The 13,757-nt window shown below is 44.3% G+C and overlaps 1 protein-coding gene across 1 annotated transcript in view; it reads right to left on the bottom strand.

The window, feature by feature from the left end:
* CLMP (CXADR like membrane protein) overlaps positions 1 to 12,882 on the bottom strand; it is a 64,835-nt gene extending 51,953 nt beyond the window's left edge. Inside the window, exon 1 of the mRNA XM_065417413.1 lies at positions 12,735 to 12,882. Within this exon, the coding sequence (XP_065273485.1) occupies positions 12,735 to 12,882 (148 nt within the window). The remainder of the gene's footprint in view (positions 1 to 12,734) is intronic.
* Between the last annotated feature and the right edge of the window lie 875 nt (positions 12,883 to 13,757).

The raw sequence follows: 13,757 nt of genomic DNA, 5'->3' as shown, positions 1-13,757 counted from the left end.
AGAAGCTGAGACAACTGAGGGAGGGGAAAAAAAGCAAAGACTTCAGTGCTGATGTCTGGCTAGATTTTGAAGGCCTTGGACCAATAATAATGCCAAAGCCACTGATCTGAAAGTGAATTTCTGAACTTTGATGACAAAAATATCTATGCACTCCACTGCTTGTGCTCAATGTGCCAAATAATAATATCTTACATTTATATATAGCACCTTCCATTCCAGGGTACTTTACAGAAGAATAGATTTGATCAGATACACACAGATACTGAAATCACTTCACCTTCCTCTGGGGTGGAAAACAATGGCTGCTTCACAGCACACAGCAGTCTAGGACGGAAAACAAAGTGAGGCGTGCCACATCCATCTGTGATAGGAATTTAAGTTAGTGGCAAGTAATAAGCAGAACTGGACTTTGGCCAAGGCACTGGTGCTATTACTAACATTCTAAAACAAAAAGGAACTTTTTACCAGCTCTAGTGGCAGGTCTCATCCTGCCACAGAGCTGGTCCGAACACCTAGGCAGCAGGAATACAGCCTGCTTCATTGATGATCCCCCACCTCGGAGACGTAGTTCTGCTGGGAATTGGCCTGTGGTACTCTGAAGTCACAATTAATTAACATGTCCGTCAAGTCAGGAAAGTGAAAACAGTTTTATGTTATGCAAAGATCTAATGCACTGAAGCTGAAGAAGGGGTTTTATCATTTGGACTTTGATTCTGGTCTCACTTGAACTGGTGTATATCGGGAATAGCAGTGGAATCACAGGAGGGAAGTGGAGAACCTGGCCCTTTAAATCCAGAGGTGCCTAAACGCATCATTGACCCAATGCTGCATTGCCATCATCTGACATTACAGGTCAGAAAATGATGAGACGGTTGCATTACCAAGCTGAAGTAAAACATCCTTTTAATCTCCCCTAGGCAGGCCCCGATTAGTAGTGGCTCCTTCCACTCTGACCACATGGTCTTTGGCCACTGAACCTGTTACTTGTGCTATCCACAATTTAATGAGTTGAACTGGGACACATTTGGGGTGCATCGCTGCCTGACACTGCCACTGGGGAGAGCAGCAGCTGCCTTCTGTTTCAAGGCTGCAAGGCGCAAGCCCTGAGGAATTATAATCACTTACACATGCACCAGTCATTCCTCTTTCTTTCTTTAGCCGTCCGTTATTGGGGAGGCTTATTAAATGATACAATGGCAAGTGTCTCCTGAATTACAATTGGGCCAAATTTTCTGCTGGCATATTTCCATTAAGCTCAATGGCGTTTCCCCAGCAGAGACATTGGTCTCCTGTTCCCAGCACAGTCTCCCTCCCTTCACTCTCTTCTAAATAATATTTATGCATTTCCACAGCCCCTTTCATATAAGGTCTTTAAAGCACTTCAATGTCCATTAAGCTTTGTGCAGCCTCTCTGGAGTGCATTCTATCCCCCTTTTACATCTGGGGAAACTGAGGCACAGACAGGGAAAATGACTTGCCTCGTGTTACCAAGCATATCAGAGCCAGAATCAGGAACAGAACTCTTGATTCCCAGTGTTCTTCTGTTATTCAAAGCTGCAATGGCTTTGACTCCAGTCCCACTGGATATACTTTGATGTAACTGAACTCAGAATCTGGCCCGGTACTTCCCTTTCTGCAATGGTCTGATAAATGGTCCTTTGTTCAGAAAGCCTGATGTTGGAGAATCTGGCTCTGTTTCCCTCTTGTCCCTGGAATTGTGATTGGAAATAATTGGAAGTGTCACTGGAAGTAATCAGAAGTGACAGTCCCTGGGCTATGAGGCTTTTGCTTGAAGTCTAATGATCCCCCCCGCAAAACAAAACCTAAATTTAAACAATGAAGTCACAAAGTGATTTGCCTTCAAGGTTGAAAACCCTGTGATTTTTTTTTTCCTGAAATGGAAAATAAAAATAAAAAAAACCTGACTGTGTTTTAGTTTGATATGCCAAGCTCTGTCTGGTATATGGAAGATCCATCCTGCCTTCCGTGGTTTCCTAGCGCTGTGCATTCCTGTGCTAACAGATAGAGTTCATTTCTACATTAAAAATTTCCATAGCTACTAACATTTGTGTGTGTGTGTGTGTGTGTGTGTGTGTGTGTGTGTGTGTGTGTGTGTGTGTGTGTGTGTGTGTGTGTGTGTGTGTGTGTGTGTGTGTGTGTGTGTGTCCTCAACAGGCTGAGCTGTGAGATCCAGCCAGCACATATCTCATAAATATTCTGAGTACTGAAGGACCCAACCAACATTGGGGCCCAATTGTACTGCATGTTGTACAGACACATTGTAAAAAAGAGTGTTCCGGCCCCAGAGAGGGCACAGCCTTAATAGTCAAGAAAAGAGTACAGTGCACAAGCGGATGAGGAACAGAGACACTATGTGAGTTGGTCAAGGTCTGTAGGAGGGCTGGGAACTGAACCCATCTCTCCTGGTGTACATTTTTTTTTTTAAATAAGGGCCTCAGTCTTTCCCCCTTACTACAGATTGACACAAAGAAGAAGGATGTTTCGTGGTTAAAGCATCCGCTTCAAGTCCCTGTTTGACCACAGACTTCCTATAGTCCACTAGCATGTCTGTCGATCTATGCTGGGGAATACCCTCCCAGCTGCTACAGAAACATACCCACAGGTGTGATTCCCAACTCCTGTGGACATATTTGTGCTAGCTGTCATCAAGCTAACATGCTAAAATAGTATTGTCGCTGTAGTGATGCAGGCTAACAGCTCCCAGGGTTCAGGTGGGTTTGTACTTGAGGTAGCTAGTACAGTGCTACGGTTACAGTTACACTACTATTTTTAGCACACCAGCTCAGCAAAAGTATGTCCACATATGGGAATCACATCCCTGGCTCACAGTGTAGCCACAATCTCTCTGTGCCTCAGTTCCCCATCTATAAAATGGGAATAATAGCACACCCCTACCTCACAGGGGGGTTGTGAGGGTAAATACAGGAAGACTGTGAGGTGCTCAGATACAACAGTAAAGGGAGCATTATAAGTACTCTACATGGATTGTTTAGACAGTCCCTGCCCAAATGTGGAGCAAAACAATAAAGGGAACAAACATGGAGCCCCAAATTAATTTTCTTGGGGGGATTCTCTTAATAAAGCTATATTGTGTCATTCATGTAGTCAGAACAGTATCTAGTGGCAATGTGTCCATGTTATAAACCCCACCGTCATCTTTTATACTGATTGTTGAGCAATTTTAGCAGGAAGCAAGGGCCAAATCAGACTTCTCCTCTTCCCCTTTGAAGTCATCCCTCCAGATAAGAGTTAATTCAGATCAGTATGAAAAGCTTTTCTGCCTATTGTAATGATCCCCATGCATTTATTTGGTGGCCTTTACTGATTCAGCTATGTGCAGCTGGGTATATTCCAGGAGGTATTAGAACAGGACACAGCAGTGGTTGAAGCAGAAAATTGGGAGTCAGGACTCTTGGGTTCTACATTCTCAGCTGTGCTGCTCAGTCACTGTGTGGTCTTGGGCAATGGTTTGTGCCTCACCTTAGCCCTCTCTAAAATAGGGCTAACAACACTTCTTCATCCCCCCCAGAGAATTGTGAGGCGACATTAATTAGCTTGTACGCTTGTAAAAGGTCTCTTAGTTCCTTATTATGAAAGATCTATAGGAGTGGAAAGTAGCAGTAGTGTGGCACTGCTGTTCGAACAAAATCCGTCCTCTCCTCCTCCTCATTATTCTCTTTTAACTGTGCACACCTTTCATTTTCAGGAGGGCAGTCTCCCTCTGCAGATGCAGCTTGCCTGCCCACAAAATTTGCAGTGACCTTTTTCCACAGACAATTAAACTGCAAGCACAGATCTGAGTTCCTGCCTCTCTTCCTAGTCAGTTGCGGGGACAAATCAGCTGTAACCACACACACTGTGATTTGTGCCCCAAATTCATTTTTTAGGGACACACAAAAAAAGGGGGGGGGACAATCTACATCTGAGCGAAAGGAAGCCAGGCTGGAAATGCACCCATTAATGTGCAATGATCCTTGCAGGAGAGGGATTCTGGCATAAACAAATGAAGCCCTTGCCCTTTAAGAGAGCTGATGAGCTAGAAGAACATTTGCCTTCCAGAAACAACCCAGCCCTTTCCTGGAAAGGAGGAAGGTGCAGATGAGGCTTTCAGAAGATAACTTGTTTCATACCCCTGTCCAGTCATCATATTTACCATCTGCAATATATTTTCCAAACATTAACCCATATGTAAGGGAGAACTGACCCCTTTTTACATATTGGAAACTGAGGCACAGTGAGGCTAAGTGCCTACAAAAAACTTGAGAAGGGTTAGGCTGCTAGCATTCTGAGACCACTTCCTGTTATGCTGACCAATACTGTCTCATTGTTTACTTGTCTTCCCCTCCATCTGTCTGTCTGAATCCATCTGTTATTTCTTGTTTTATACTTAAATTGTAAGCTATTTGGGGCAGGAACCATTTTTTTGTTCAGTGTTTGTACAGCACCTGACACAATGGGATCCTGGTCCATGACTGGGGCTCTTAGGTGTTATAATAATACAAATAATAGGTGGCTTTCCCAGGAAGAGTCAGCATCCAAACCAGCATTAAAACTCCTGTCTTGGAGTCTTGTGCTCTTACCACTAGAGCTCTGCTCTGACACAGCTACCATTCCAGCCTGTACTGTTGGGGAGGGGAGGTATAAAAGGGAGGAGATGATAGCCAGGGTAAATGAGAGGAATAATACACTGTGTTCTCCTTTTTTCTACTAATTCCCGTTCCCATTGCTGGCAAGAAGCCCTTAGGGGACACTTTCAATTTATTCACTTTATACACTTTGCCATTATTCATGATGTTACCTTTCCTGATTCCCCTCCCTTTGAGTCTTCCGAGTATCTATTCATAACCATGTGCGGGGAGGGTCCCAGAGCCCTAACCCTGTAAGCCCGACCGAGCCTGAACAATTAAACCGCAGTTTTGCAGCCCGAGTCCCGCAAGCCTGAGTCAGCTGGCACGGGCCAGCCGCGGGTAGGGTGACCAGATGTCCCAATTTTATAGGGACAGTCCCGATTTTTGGGTCTTTTTCTTATATAGGCTCCTATTACCCCCCATCCCTATCCCGATTTTTCACACTTGCTGTCTGGTCACCCTAGCCGCGGGTGTTTAACTGCAGTGCAGACATACTCTTAATGACCTGACTTCACCCAAGCCTCTTTGCTGAGACACTTTTGGAAACTAACAATTTTCTAAAAACAGACGAAGAACCCGTCTGAAAAAGACCCATTCATCTTTGAGACAGGACGGGCGCCAAGTTTACACTACAGCCGGAATGCCTCTGCTTCGTAACACACGTGCCAGCACACTCAAAACACACAGGGAGTCGCACACATAATACACACGCAGTCACATGTGCATAAATTCACACACACATCAGTCATTCCTGCTTGCGTGCACAGGATATAGCCATGGCCACCATCTTGGCTGACACACTGTGGATTGAATCACAGACCTCCAGAACTAAAAGCATTAACTGCTGCAGCTTGAACTGCAACGCCCCTGCCAGTGCTGTAACAGGCACTTTTCCTCTGGGGATCAAGCACAGAGGTAGAACCTGAGCATGACATGAGCACACACACACACAACATGCACCATCATGCAATAAATACATTGGGGCCAATCCTGCAGTCCTTACTCATGCATAATTCCAGTTAACTTTAACATCTTGTCCCTTCCACACACACTGAAAGCTTTATCAGGGTGCTTGTTTACATTCTTTCTTCCCCAGACAATTCCTGAAGATTCAAATAATCCCCCAATTCCCAGCTTATCTGTCCTCCTTGTAAAACCCCTGTATTTGCCATGAGGGAAGCAGAGGTATTTGTTGCAATCATGATGATAAACAGAAAGAGCTCTCCTTTGTCAAGGAGTCAGTTGTGCAAGATTGGACATTTCTGGGAAGCGGTGCTGCAATTTCACAAGGCTTCTTTCTAAACAGCGCCAACACCCCACAAACAGATGACAGATTACACGAAGGAGACATAAAAGCAAGGGCCTGTGTGGGGGTGATGGAAAAATGCCAGTTATTTTTCCATGGACAATTTAGAAAAGTTTTCTTTTCTTTTCCTTTTAGTTTCCTGTGATTTTTTACCTCTAGTAAAAATCATTTGGCATTTCAGTTTTTCCTCCTTTTCCAGTGGCAAAATGTATACGTATTTTACAATACGTATACAGATATAAGATGCATAACTTCCCCACCACATAATGCAGGAGCAGGCTGGAGTGAAACACATCAGCATAACAATATAGGAGACATATAGAATATTTTATCCTGTTGACATTTCTGGGAAAAATTGTAGGTAGGAAAAATGCAAGTACTCAACTGGAATTTGACAATAACAACACTATAGCCTTGTGAGAAGTTCTATGGCATCTTTAATGATACATATGACAACTGTAGTTTTATTTTCTCTCTGAAAGATGGTGTCCCCAGGACCACAGCATGCCAGACCACCCTGCTGGTTCAGTACTATCTCCGACACCACTTTCTCTAGCACTCGGCTTTCCTTCCCAGATCTCCCATCCAAATTCTGATCTAGCCTAGTTTATGAGATCTTCTAACTCACAGCCTGGTGTGGTGTAGGTTCAGGCCTGTGCTGTTGAATATCGAACAAATCCTAATTTATCAAACATGCAAAGATCACTGACTTTGATTCTAAAGAAAGAAAAAGATGTCAGCAAATAAGATAAACCGGAGAGTTTATTTTTTAAGAAGAACTGATGACCCTGCCATGTAGCGCACATATATTACAATGATGGGAGCATTAGCAATGCGTGGGACGAAGAGATCTAAAGCACAGACCAAAACTATTCCCCATCCTGATTAAGTTTAGTTTGGAGGTAATGAGCCAGATCCAGAGCTGGTGTATGCTAGCATAGTTTCGCTGAAATCATAGGAGCTATGCTACACCAGCTGAGCATCTGGCACAGTATGTAGCTGAGAAAAGGAGATGACAGAGCCAGCTCAGATTTTGGGGGTTACTTAATACCCAGTCCCCTTCCCTCTCTGTTAATTAATATACAACTCTTTCCTGTGCCCATTAAAACCAATAACAACTTCCCCCACTAGGAGTGGGATGAATAGCCTTTATGACAGACCCCTGATCTGCTTTAATGTTATCAGGCTTGCAGTTCCTAAATGCATCAGAAAAGCCTCCATTTTATGCCAGAAGATGCATCCTGGAACTCTGGTGAGTATATAAGAAACTGCACATCCTCTGTCAGACCTGATCACTCCATTCTGGGACAGTTGTGCTCATGCCAGCTGGCACTAGAGGGATTTTCACCATAACCTTTTCCCATACAGTGAGACTATAGGAGTCTTGGAGTTTGATTCACTAACCGTGGACCCTTGGGACAACACCGAAATACCTCCTTGATATCAGAGATTCAGTGGACAGAGCTCAACACAGTGCAATGAAATTAGACCAGACGCTAGAAAAACTCCTCTTTATTACACACAGTCAGTTTGTGGCATACGTTGCCTCTAGAGACTGAAGTGTGATCTAATCTGTCCAAGCCCTGTGCTCCTGCCATGAGTTCCTGAGTGTTAACTAGATTTCTTTCTTCCCCAAAATATTTCTAGGGGATTTTGTCCATTTTTTTTCCAAATTTTCATCAAAAACTGATATTAAATGGAGATATTTGGGGGATTGGTTGCAGAAAACAAACCAAACACCCATTTACGGTTTAGGGGTTTTCAAAAAAAACACAAAAAAAGAAAAGTTTTTTTCCCCACAAAACTCTTTATTTTCACTGATATTTTTCATGGGAGGGAGCGGGGTGGGGGAGGGCGGGGAATTCTTGACCAGCTTTAGTTTTAACTTTTCTTTGTCAAGGATTCTCTGCATAACCTTGGTTGAGTTACTTACCCACTGGCTGCTTCCCTAGCTGTACAATAGGGATAACAATACTTACTGAGAGTGTTGTGGGGATTAATTAGCACTCATAAAGAGCTTTGAAGATGCTAAGTGATAGTGAATATTTGGAAGTCAGAGTCAAGATTATGATAAAGATGAATCACATTTCATGCTTTAGGGTGTTTATGGAGAATGTTTAATGTAGTGTAATCACCCTGTAGTGCCTTCCATGACTGCTCCCCAGGTCTTGGGGAGAACCTATGTGGCAACTTTAGGCAACACTAAGGGCACGTCTTCACTACCCGCCGGATCGGCGGGTAGCAATCGGTCTATCGGGGATCGACTTATCGCGTCTAGTGAAGACGCGATAAAAATCGATCCCCGATGGCTCTGCCGTCGACTCCGGAAATCCACCGCGGCAAGAGGCGGTAGCGGAGTCGACGGCGGCGCGGCAGTGGTCGACTTGCCGCCGTCCTCACAGCCAGGTAAGTCGACCTAAAATACGCCACTTCAGCTACGCTATTCACGTAGCTGAAGTTGCGTATCTTAGGTCGACCCCCCGCTGTAGTGTAGACCTAGCCTAACTGTATCAGTTGATCAGGGAGCTAGAGAGAACTACAGGGTCTGTTGGTGTCCAGCAGCCAAATAAAGAATTCCCTTTATATTCATTACAACCTAATCCTGTCTCTCTCACCCCCAACGTCCCCCCCAAAAGATAGTACATACAGCAGTTGCTCTAAGGCTGTGACCCAAGCAGAGAGCAGACTGGTCACATGGCGCGCCGCTGGCTCTTCTTTGCCTCCAGCTGGTCAGTCACATTAAAAGAAGCTATGAATACTTCCCCCAGATTAATTTTCCATGTAATAAATTTGCTGTAGTTCCGACAGGGAGGTTATCTCCACTGTGCAGATCTATGAGGCAGTTTATCTACTGATTTGTAAGTACTCTTGCCAAGCCATACAACATTGCAGCAGCACTTAGGACATTAGGGTGGGTTTCACATCTCTCTGAGCATCATGTCTCAGCCACTGCAAGAGGCAGAATGCTAGACTAGATGGATGAATGATATGATCTGGTCAGGCAAAGCTTATGCTCTTTTGGGTCTAGAACCCATCTATCTCTGAAGCTAGACACAGCCAGTGTGGTTGCCAACATCTCTTATGTCTCTAGTATGGAGCACCTGGGAATATTTTCTAGCTTTGTGATTCACGAAACCTTTCCCAAGATAAAGGGGTCAAATTTAGCTCTAGTGTAAGTTAAGTCTAAAAATTGCATGTGCTGATGCATATTTTTACAAACAGTTTTTTTTTAATGGGGATATTTTTCAATGGGATGACAGTTCTGGAACTGATTGGAAAATGGAAGACAATTTTTGCAAAAAGCCTTCCCCCCTTCCCCTCTTTTTCACTAAAATTTCATTTTGGCATTTTTCCATTCAGCTCTAGTGAAATGTTTCTACCAGGTTCCCTTCAGATGGGTACATTGAGGGGCCTCATTCTGTTTTGATTCACACTATTGTAAATCCAAAGTCTTCTGAAGTCAACATAATTATACCAATGTGAAACTGGTATGATTTTTTTTCCATGTGAAAAATTAGCAAAACAACATTTTTTGTCTGCCTCAAATTTTCTACAATTGGGGGGAGGAGGCTTTTTACTGAAAAAAAAACAAACAAAATCTCAAAACTGAATTTTTTAACTTTTGGCACAAAAAATTCAGTCATTTAAGCAAAACATTTTGGTTTTATTGAAAATATTTGCTCAACTGGATGATTGTTTTCAGCTTTTAGTTGCCAAAAAGGTGGAAAAAAATGAGTGTTCAGGTTTTTAAGAAAAGTCATCAAAAATGGACATTTCCCACAAACATTTGCATTTTGAGGACCCAAAAGCCATTTTTGTTGACAACACAATTTGAAAGCAAACTTTCAACCAGCTCTAGTGTGATTGAGATTGGAATCCGATGCCTCCAGAGCTAGAAACACTTCACATTTTCCTTCTACTTCTCTTTTTTCTGTTCCCTCCACCCACCCTCTGATTCATGCCTTTTGCTCATACTTTAAGAGCACAACCTCCCTTCTTTAAATCTCCCTTCTTCCAAGAGTCATTTGCTCCTGTTTCTCACCATTGACTCCCCTCCCATCTTTACCCAAACTTATCTCCATTAGACTGTTTTGGGGCAGGGACCATCCCTCATCTTGTCCGTAAAGCACAGCATGTTTTGGCAGTGCCATAGACATGTTTAATAACAACGAAAACCAAGCTGTGCTTCACTTCCCCTCGACTACCCTCCTCCCAGACCTTGCTTGTGTCTTTCAAATGCTATCCCAAGGCTATTCCCTTTGCTTTAACAGCAAGAAGAGAAGTGGGCTGTTGGAGCTTCAAAAACATAGTTGCAAGTGGATTGGTTTCAGTTAGTGAATGAGACTCTCCAGCCTTCCTATATCTCACCCCGATGTCTGGATCCCAAGAAGAGGAGCCATGGTCCCTTCTTATTTTTCTCTGAAGCATATTATTAGTGAATGGGGCTGGATTCCTCTATTTAGCTACAGAGCAGGAACAGTAGGGGCAGAAGAGACAAAGGACAAAAGAGGTGCAAGACAATTTTGTGTCTGAGATGAGAGGACTAGGAGAACTGGGTTCTATTCCCACCTCTGCTATGATCATGGGGAAGTCTCTTAACTTACCCCTCTGCCAGAATGGGGGTAACAATACTTCCAAGATTCACAAAGGGATGGTAAGGCTTAACTCATTCATGATTATTTAAACTATAAGCTCTTTAGGGCAAGGATCATCTTTCACTATAGGTAGAGCCCTGCAAATCTGCGGATATCCACGGCCCATGTTTGCGGATCGGATGCAGATGCAAATGTATCCATGCAGGGCTCTAACTATAGATACATACAGCACCTAGCACCATGGGACCTCTAGAGACTATTAGAATGCAAATAATCATGAGTTATTTGGGACTCTTGGATAAGGGTTTCTACAGCAATGCAAAGTATAAATGCAGCTAAGGCTTAATTCTGACTTCCTGTCCGTCCAACATGTGTAGCAACCTTAATAAGACTCAGTGGTTAAAGTGGGGGGAAATTACTCTCACTGGCTGGGGCAAGCAGTGCTCTCCACAATTCCCCCTCCTTCTCAGCTACTGCACTGACCTCCCCTAACCACTGATAAAACTAGGCTAGGTAGTGCCAATATGGTGGTGGTTCTGTGGCAGACCCAGTACTGACCCTTTTAAGAGGAGCCTGGCTGTTAGTCTTTACCCCAGTGCCTTTGGAAGGCCATGTGCTATCAGAGTCTCTCAAACACCCTCAGCGGGTGGAGACAGAAGGGCAGAGGCGAACGCACAGAGGGGACAAGCTCCTACTTGCACTTCTGCTGCAGACTTTGCAGCGTCTCTGAACTGCCTCCAGCAGTCTCTGGCACTCCAGCCCGCGTCCCTGCAGAGGAAACCTTACACTCGAGTGACGAAAACCTTTGTTCGCAATTAATGTATGTAACAACTGATGGAGCAGGGGAAAATGAATGGAGCACATGAGTCGTGATTATTACTCAGCCAGCTCTACTGACGGTCTCGCGTCTCTTGGATCCCTATTTAGAATGCTGACTAGTCTCTGTTTTTCAGACCAGTGAGCCTCAGCAGACAAGACCTTCCATTCCAGCATCTCCATCTTCCCGTCTCAAGCCATTGTGGTGGCTCTCTGACCTGCCCCTCAGAGTTTGTGGCACCCCGCGCTCCCCAGAGAGGAGGAGACCTTGCCCTCACACCCAACCTCAGTCTGCTGGCGGGGATCCAGCCATCACAGCCCACGTCCGGCCCTGACACGAGATTTCTCGCGGAGCTGTCTGCCTGTCAGTGAAATCTGGCAGGGGAATGGGGACAGAGGCTCACTCATTGCACTGTGGAGCCTCTGGAGACCAGGAGCTGCCTCGGAGCCTGTCACTCAGGCGAGGTCCCTCAAATACCACAGGGCTGCAAATCCCTTCCTCCAGAGATCTCCTCTTTAATAAACATCCCTCCTTCCAGTCTGCCTTTCTTACCCCTTCCTCCTCCATTCATTCTTTCACTCATCTTCCCTTCCTGTCCTCTGCCTCCCTCTTTCTTTTCACTCCTTCTCATACTTTAATTCCTCTCATCCACTCCTCTCTCTCCCCAGTTTCTCTTTTACCCCTCTCCCTTTCCATCCTTCAGTCACCCCCTTTCTCTTCTCCCTCTCTCCTTTCTCCATCCCGTATTACTTTGTCTCACTCCCCCCCTTCTCTCTCCTCTTTGTCGCCTTCTCTCTCCCTTTCTCTACCTTCCTCTCCTTGTCCCTTTCCCCATCTCTCTCCCCCACCTCCCTTCCACTTGCACTTTAACACATCTGTTTCTAATCTGAACTGTCTGCAGCGTCTACTGGAAACAATAAGCTCTTTTTATTTTTTTAACCTGAAATTAAAATTCCTGGATGAAACAAAATAAAATTAAACAAATTTGACACCATCCCTGGAACAAAGACACTTTCTTCACCTTTGTTTTGTAAAGAACAGTCAAACCGCTAAATAGTTCACGGCTTAAAACCGCTGCACCTTTTAAAAATAAAAATAACTCACACTATAATGACTAGGTTTGATCGATACATATGAAAGCAAAATCAAGTTTAAAAATTCTCCTGTTTCCAAACCTGGTAATAATTAAAACAAGAACAACAAAAACTCCAACAACAAAATTAAACCAGTCAGTCTCTGAGCTCAACAGACTTTGCTACAAGTTTTTTTCTTTGCAAGAGCTTCTCCTTTGCTGGTCCCTGTGGCATTTTCTGTTGCCCAGAGAAAGCATATGTAAGTTTAATTTCCATAAAAAAAGCCCCACTCACCTAAAAAGAGGATGGAAAGTGCAGACATTCCGTCTCCAGGAGAGAGAGAGACTTTTCCTCCCTTTTTCTTCCTTTCTCCCAGGAATGGTAGGCAGACCTGCACAGAATTCAAAGGAACGCCTCTGGAATGCACTGAGCGTAATTGCATCCATGTGCCAGAAAAATAACCAACTTTGCTCTTTCTTGCCTTCTGCTATTCATCCCCTTTCCAGTTTCCATCCAGATTTGATAGCAGATTTTAGATATCTCTGCCTGCTAATTCAGGCCCTTGAGTTTCTGGAAGAGAAAAGACAGAGGCAGTGCAGCAGGGAGACACATCTATGGCTGTATGGAACAATTTTGCATGTCTGAAAAGAAAAGGAGAGAAGAGGAGAAAAAAATACACTGTGCACAATGTTAACCACATGGCTGCCTCCCAGGACAGCCCCTCCCTACCATCAACTGGGATTAGCATTGAAGGCCAGTCATGTGGGTGAGATGTACTTCTGGCAATAATACAGCTCTACCTTCTGAGGGGAAACAACCAGTCTTCTCTGGTGTCAAAATAGTTAAGTTTGGAGACAGTCAAGATTCAGCCTGGAAAAATTAGGCACTCGTCACTCGAGGGCCAGAGACATAGACTCCCTTGGAAAAAATACATGCACTAGATAAATAGATAGACATCCACATACATACAAGTGTCATTGTCATCGGCAGCAGAGAAGCTGCAGAATTCACATTTATATCCCCACTCAGGGGCATTCCCAGGGTGGTGTGGTGGTGGTGTTTTTTCCCTTTGAAAGCACAGTGTTCATTTCCTAAGGAGGAAAAAAAACCCAAGCAAAACAACTGAAGAAAAATTGATTCATTTTGTGAGTTCCCTCCTTACTTTGATTACCACTGAGAGCAAACAGGAGGGGCTATTAGGGCCCGATCCTGCAGATGGAGCTGCAGGGGCTTGCCTGGAGCTCCACTGATTTAAAGAGGGTTCTGTGTGGGGTGCAAGACGCTGCCCATGTGAACCACTTTGCAGGACCCGGCCCT

The sequence above is a fragment of the Emys orbicularis genome, chromosome 15 (genome assembly GCF_028017835.1).
Source record: "Emys orbicularis isolate rEmyOrb1 chromosome 15, rEmyOrb1.hap1, whole genome shotgun sequence".
Lineage (NCBI taxonomy): Eukaryota > Metazoa > Chordata > Testudines > Emydidae > Emys > Emys orbicularis.
Note: the sequence above shows the minus strand (reverse complement) of the source record. Positions and strands in the feature narration are given on the sequence as shown.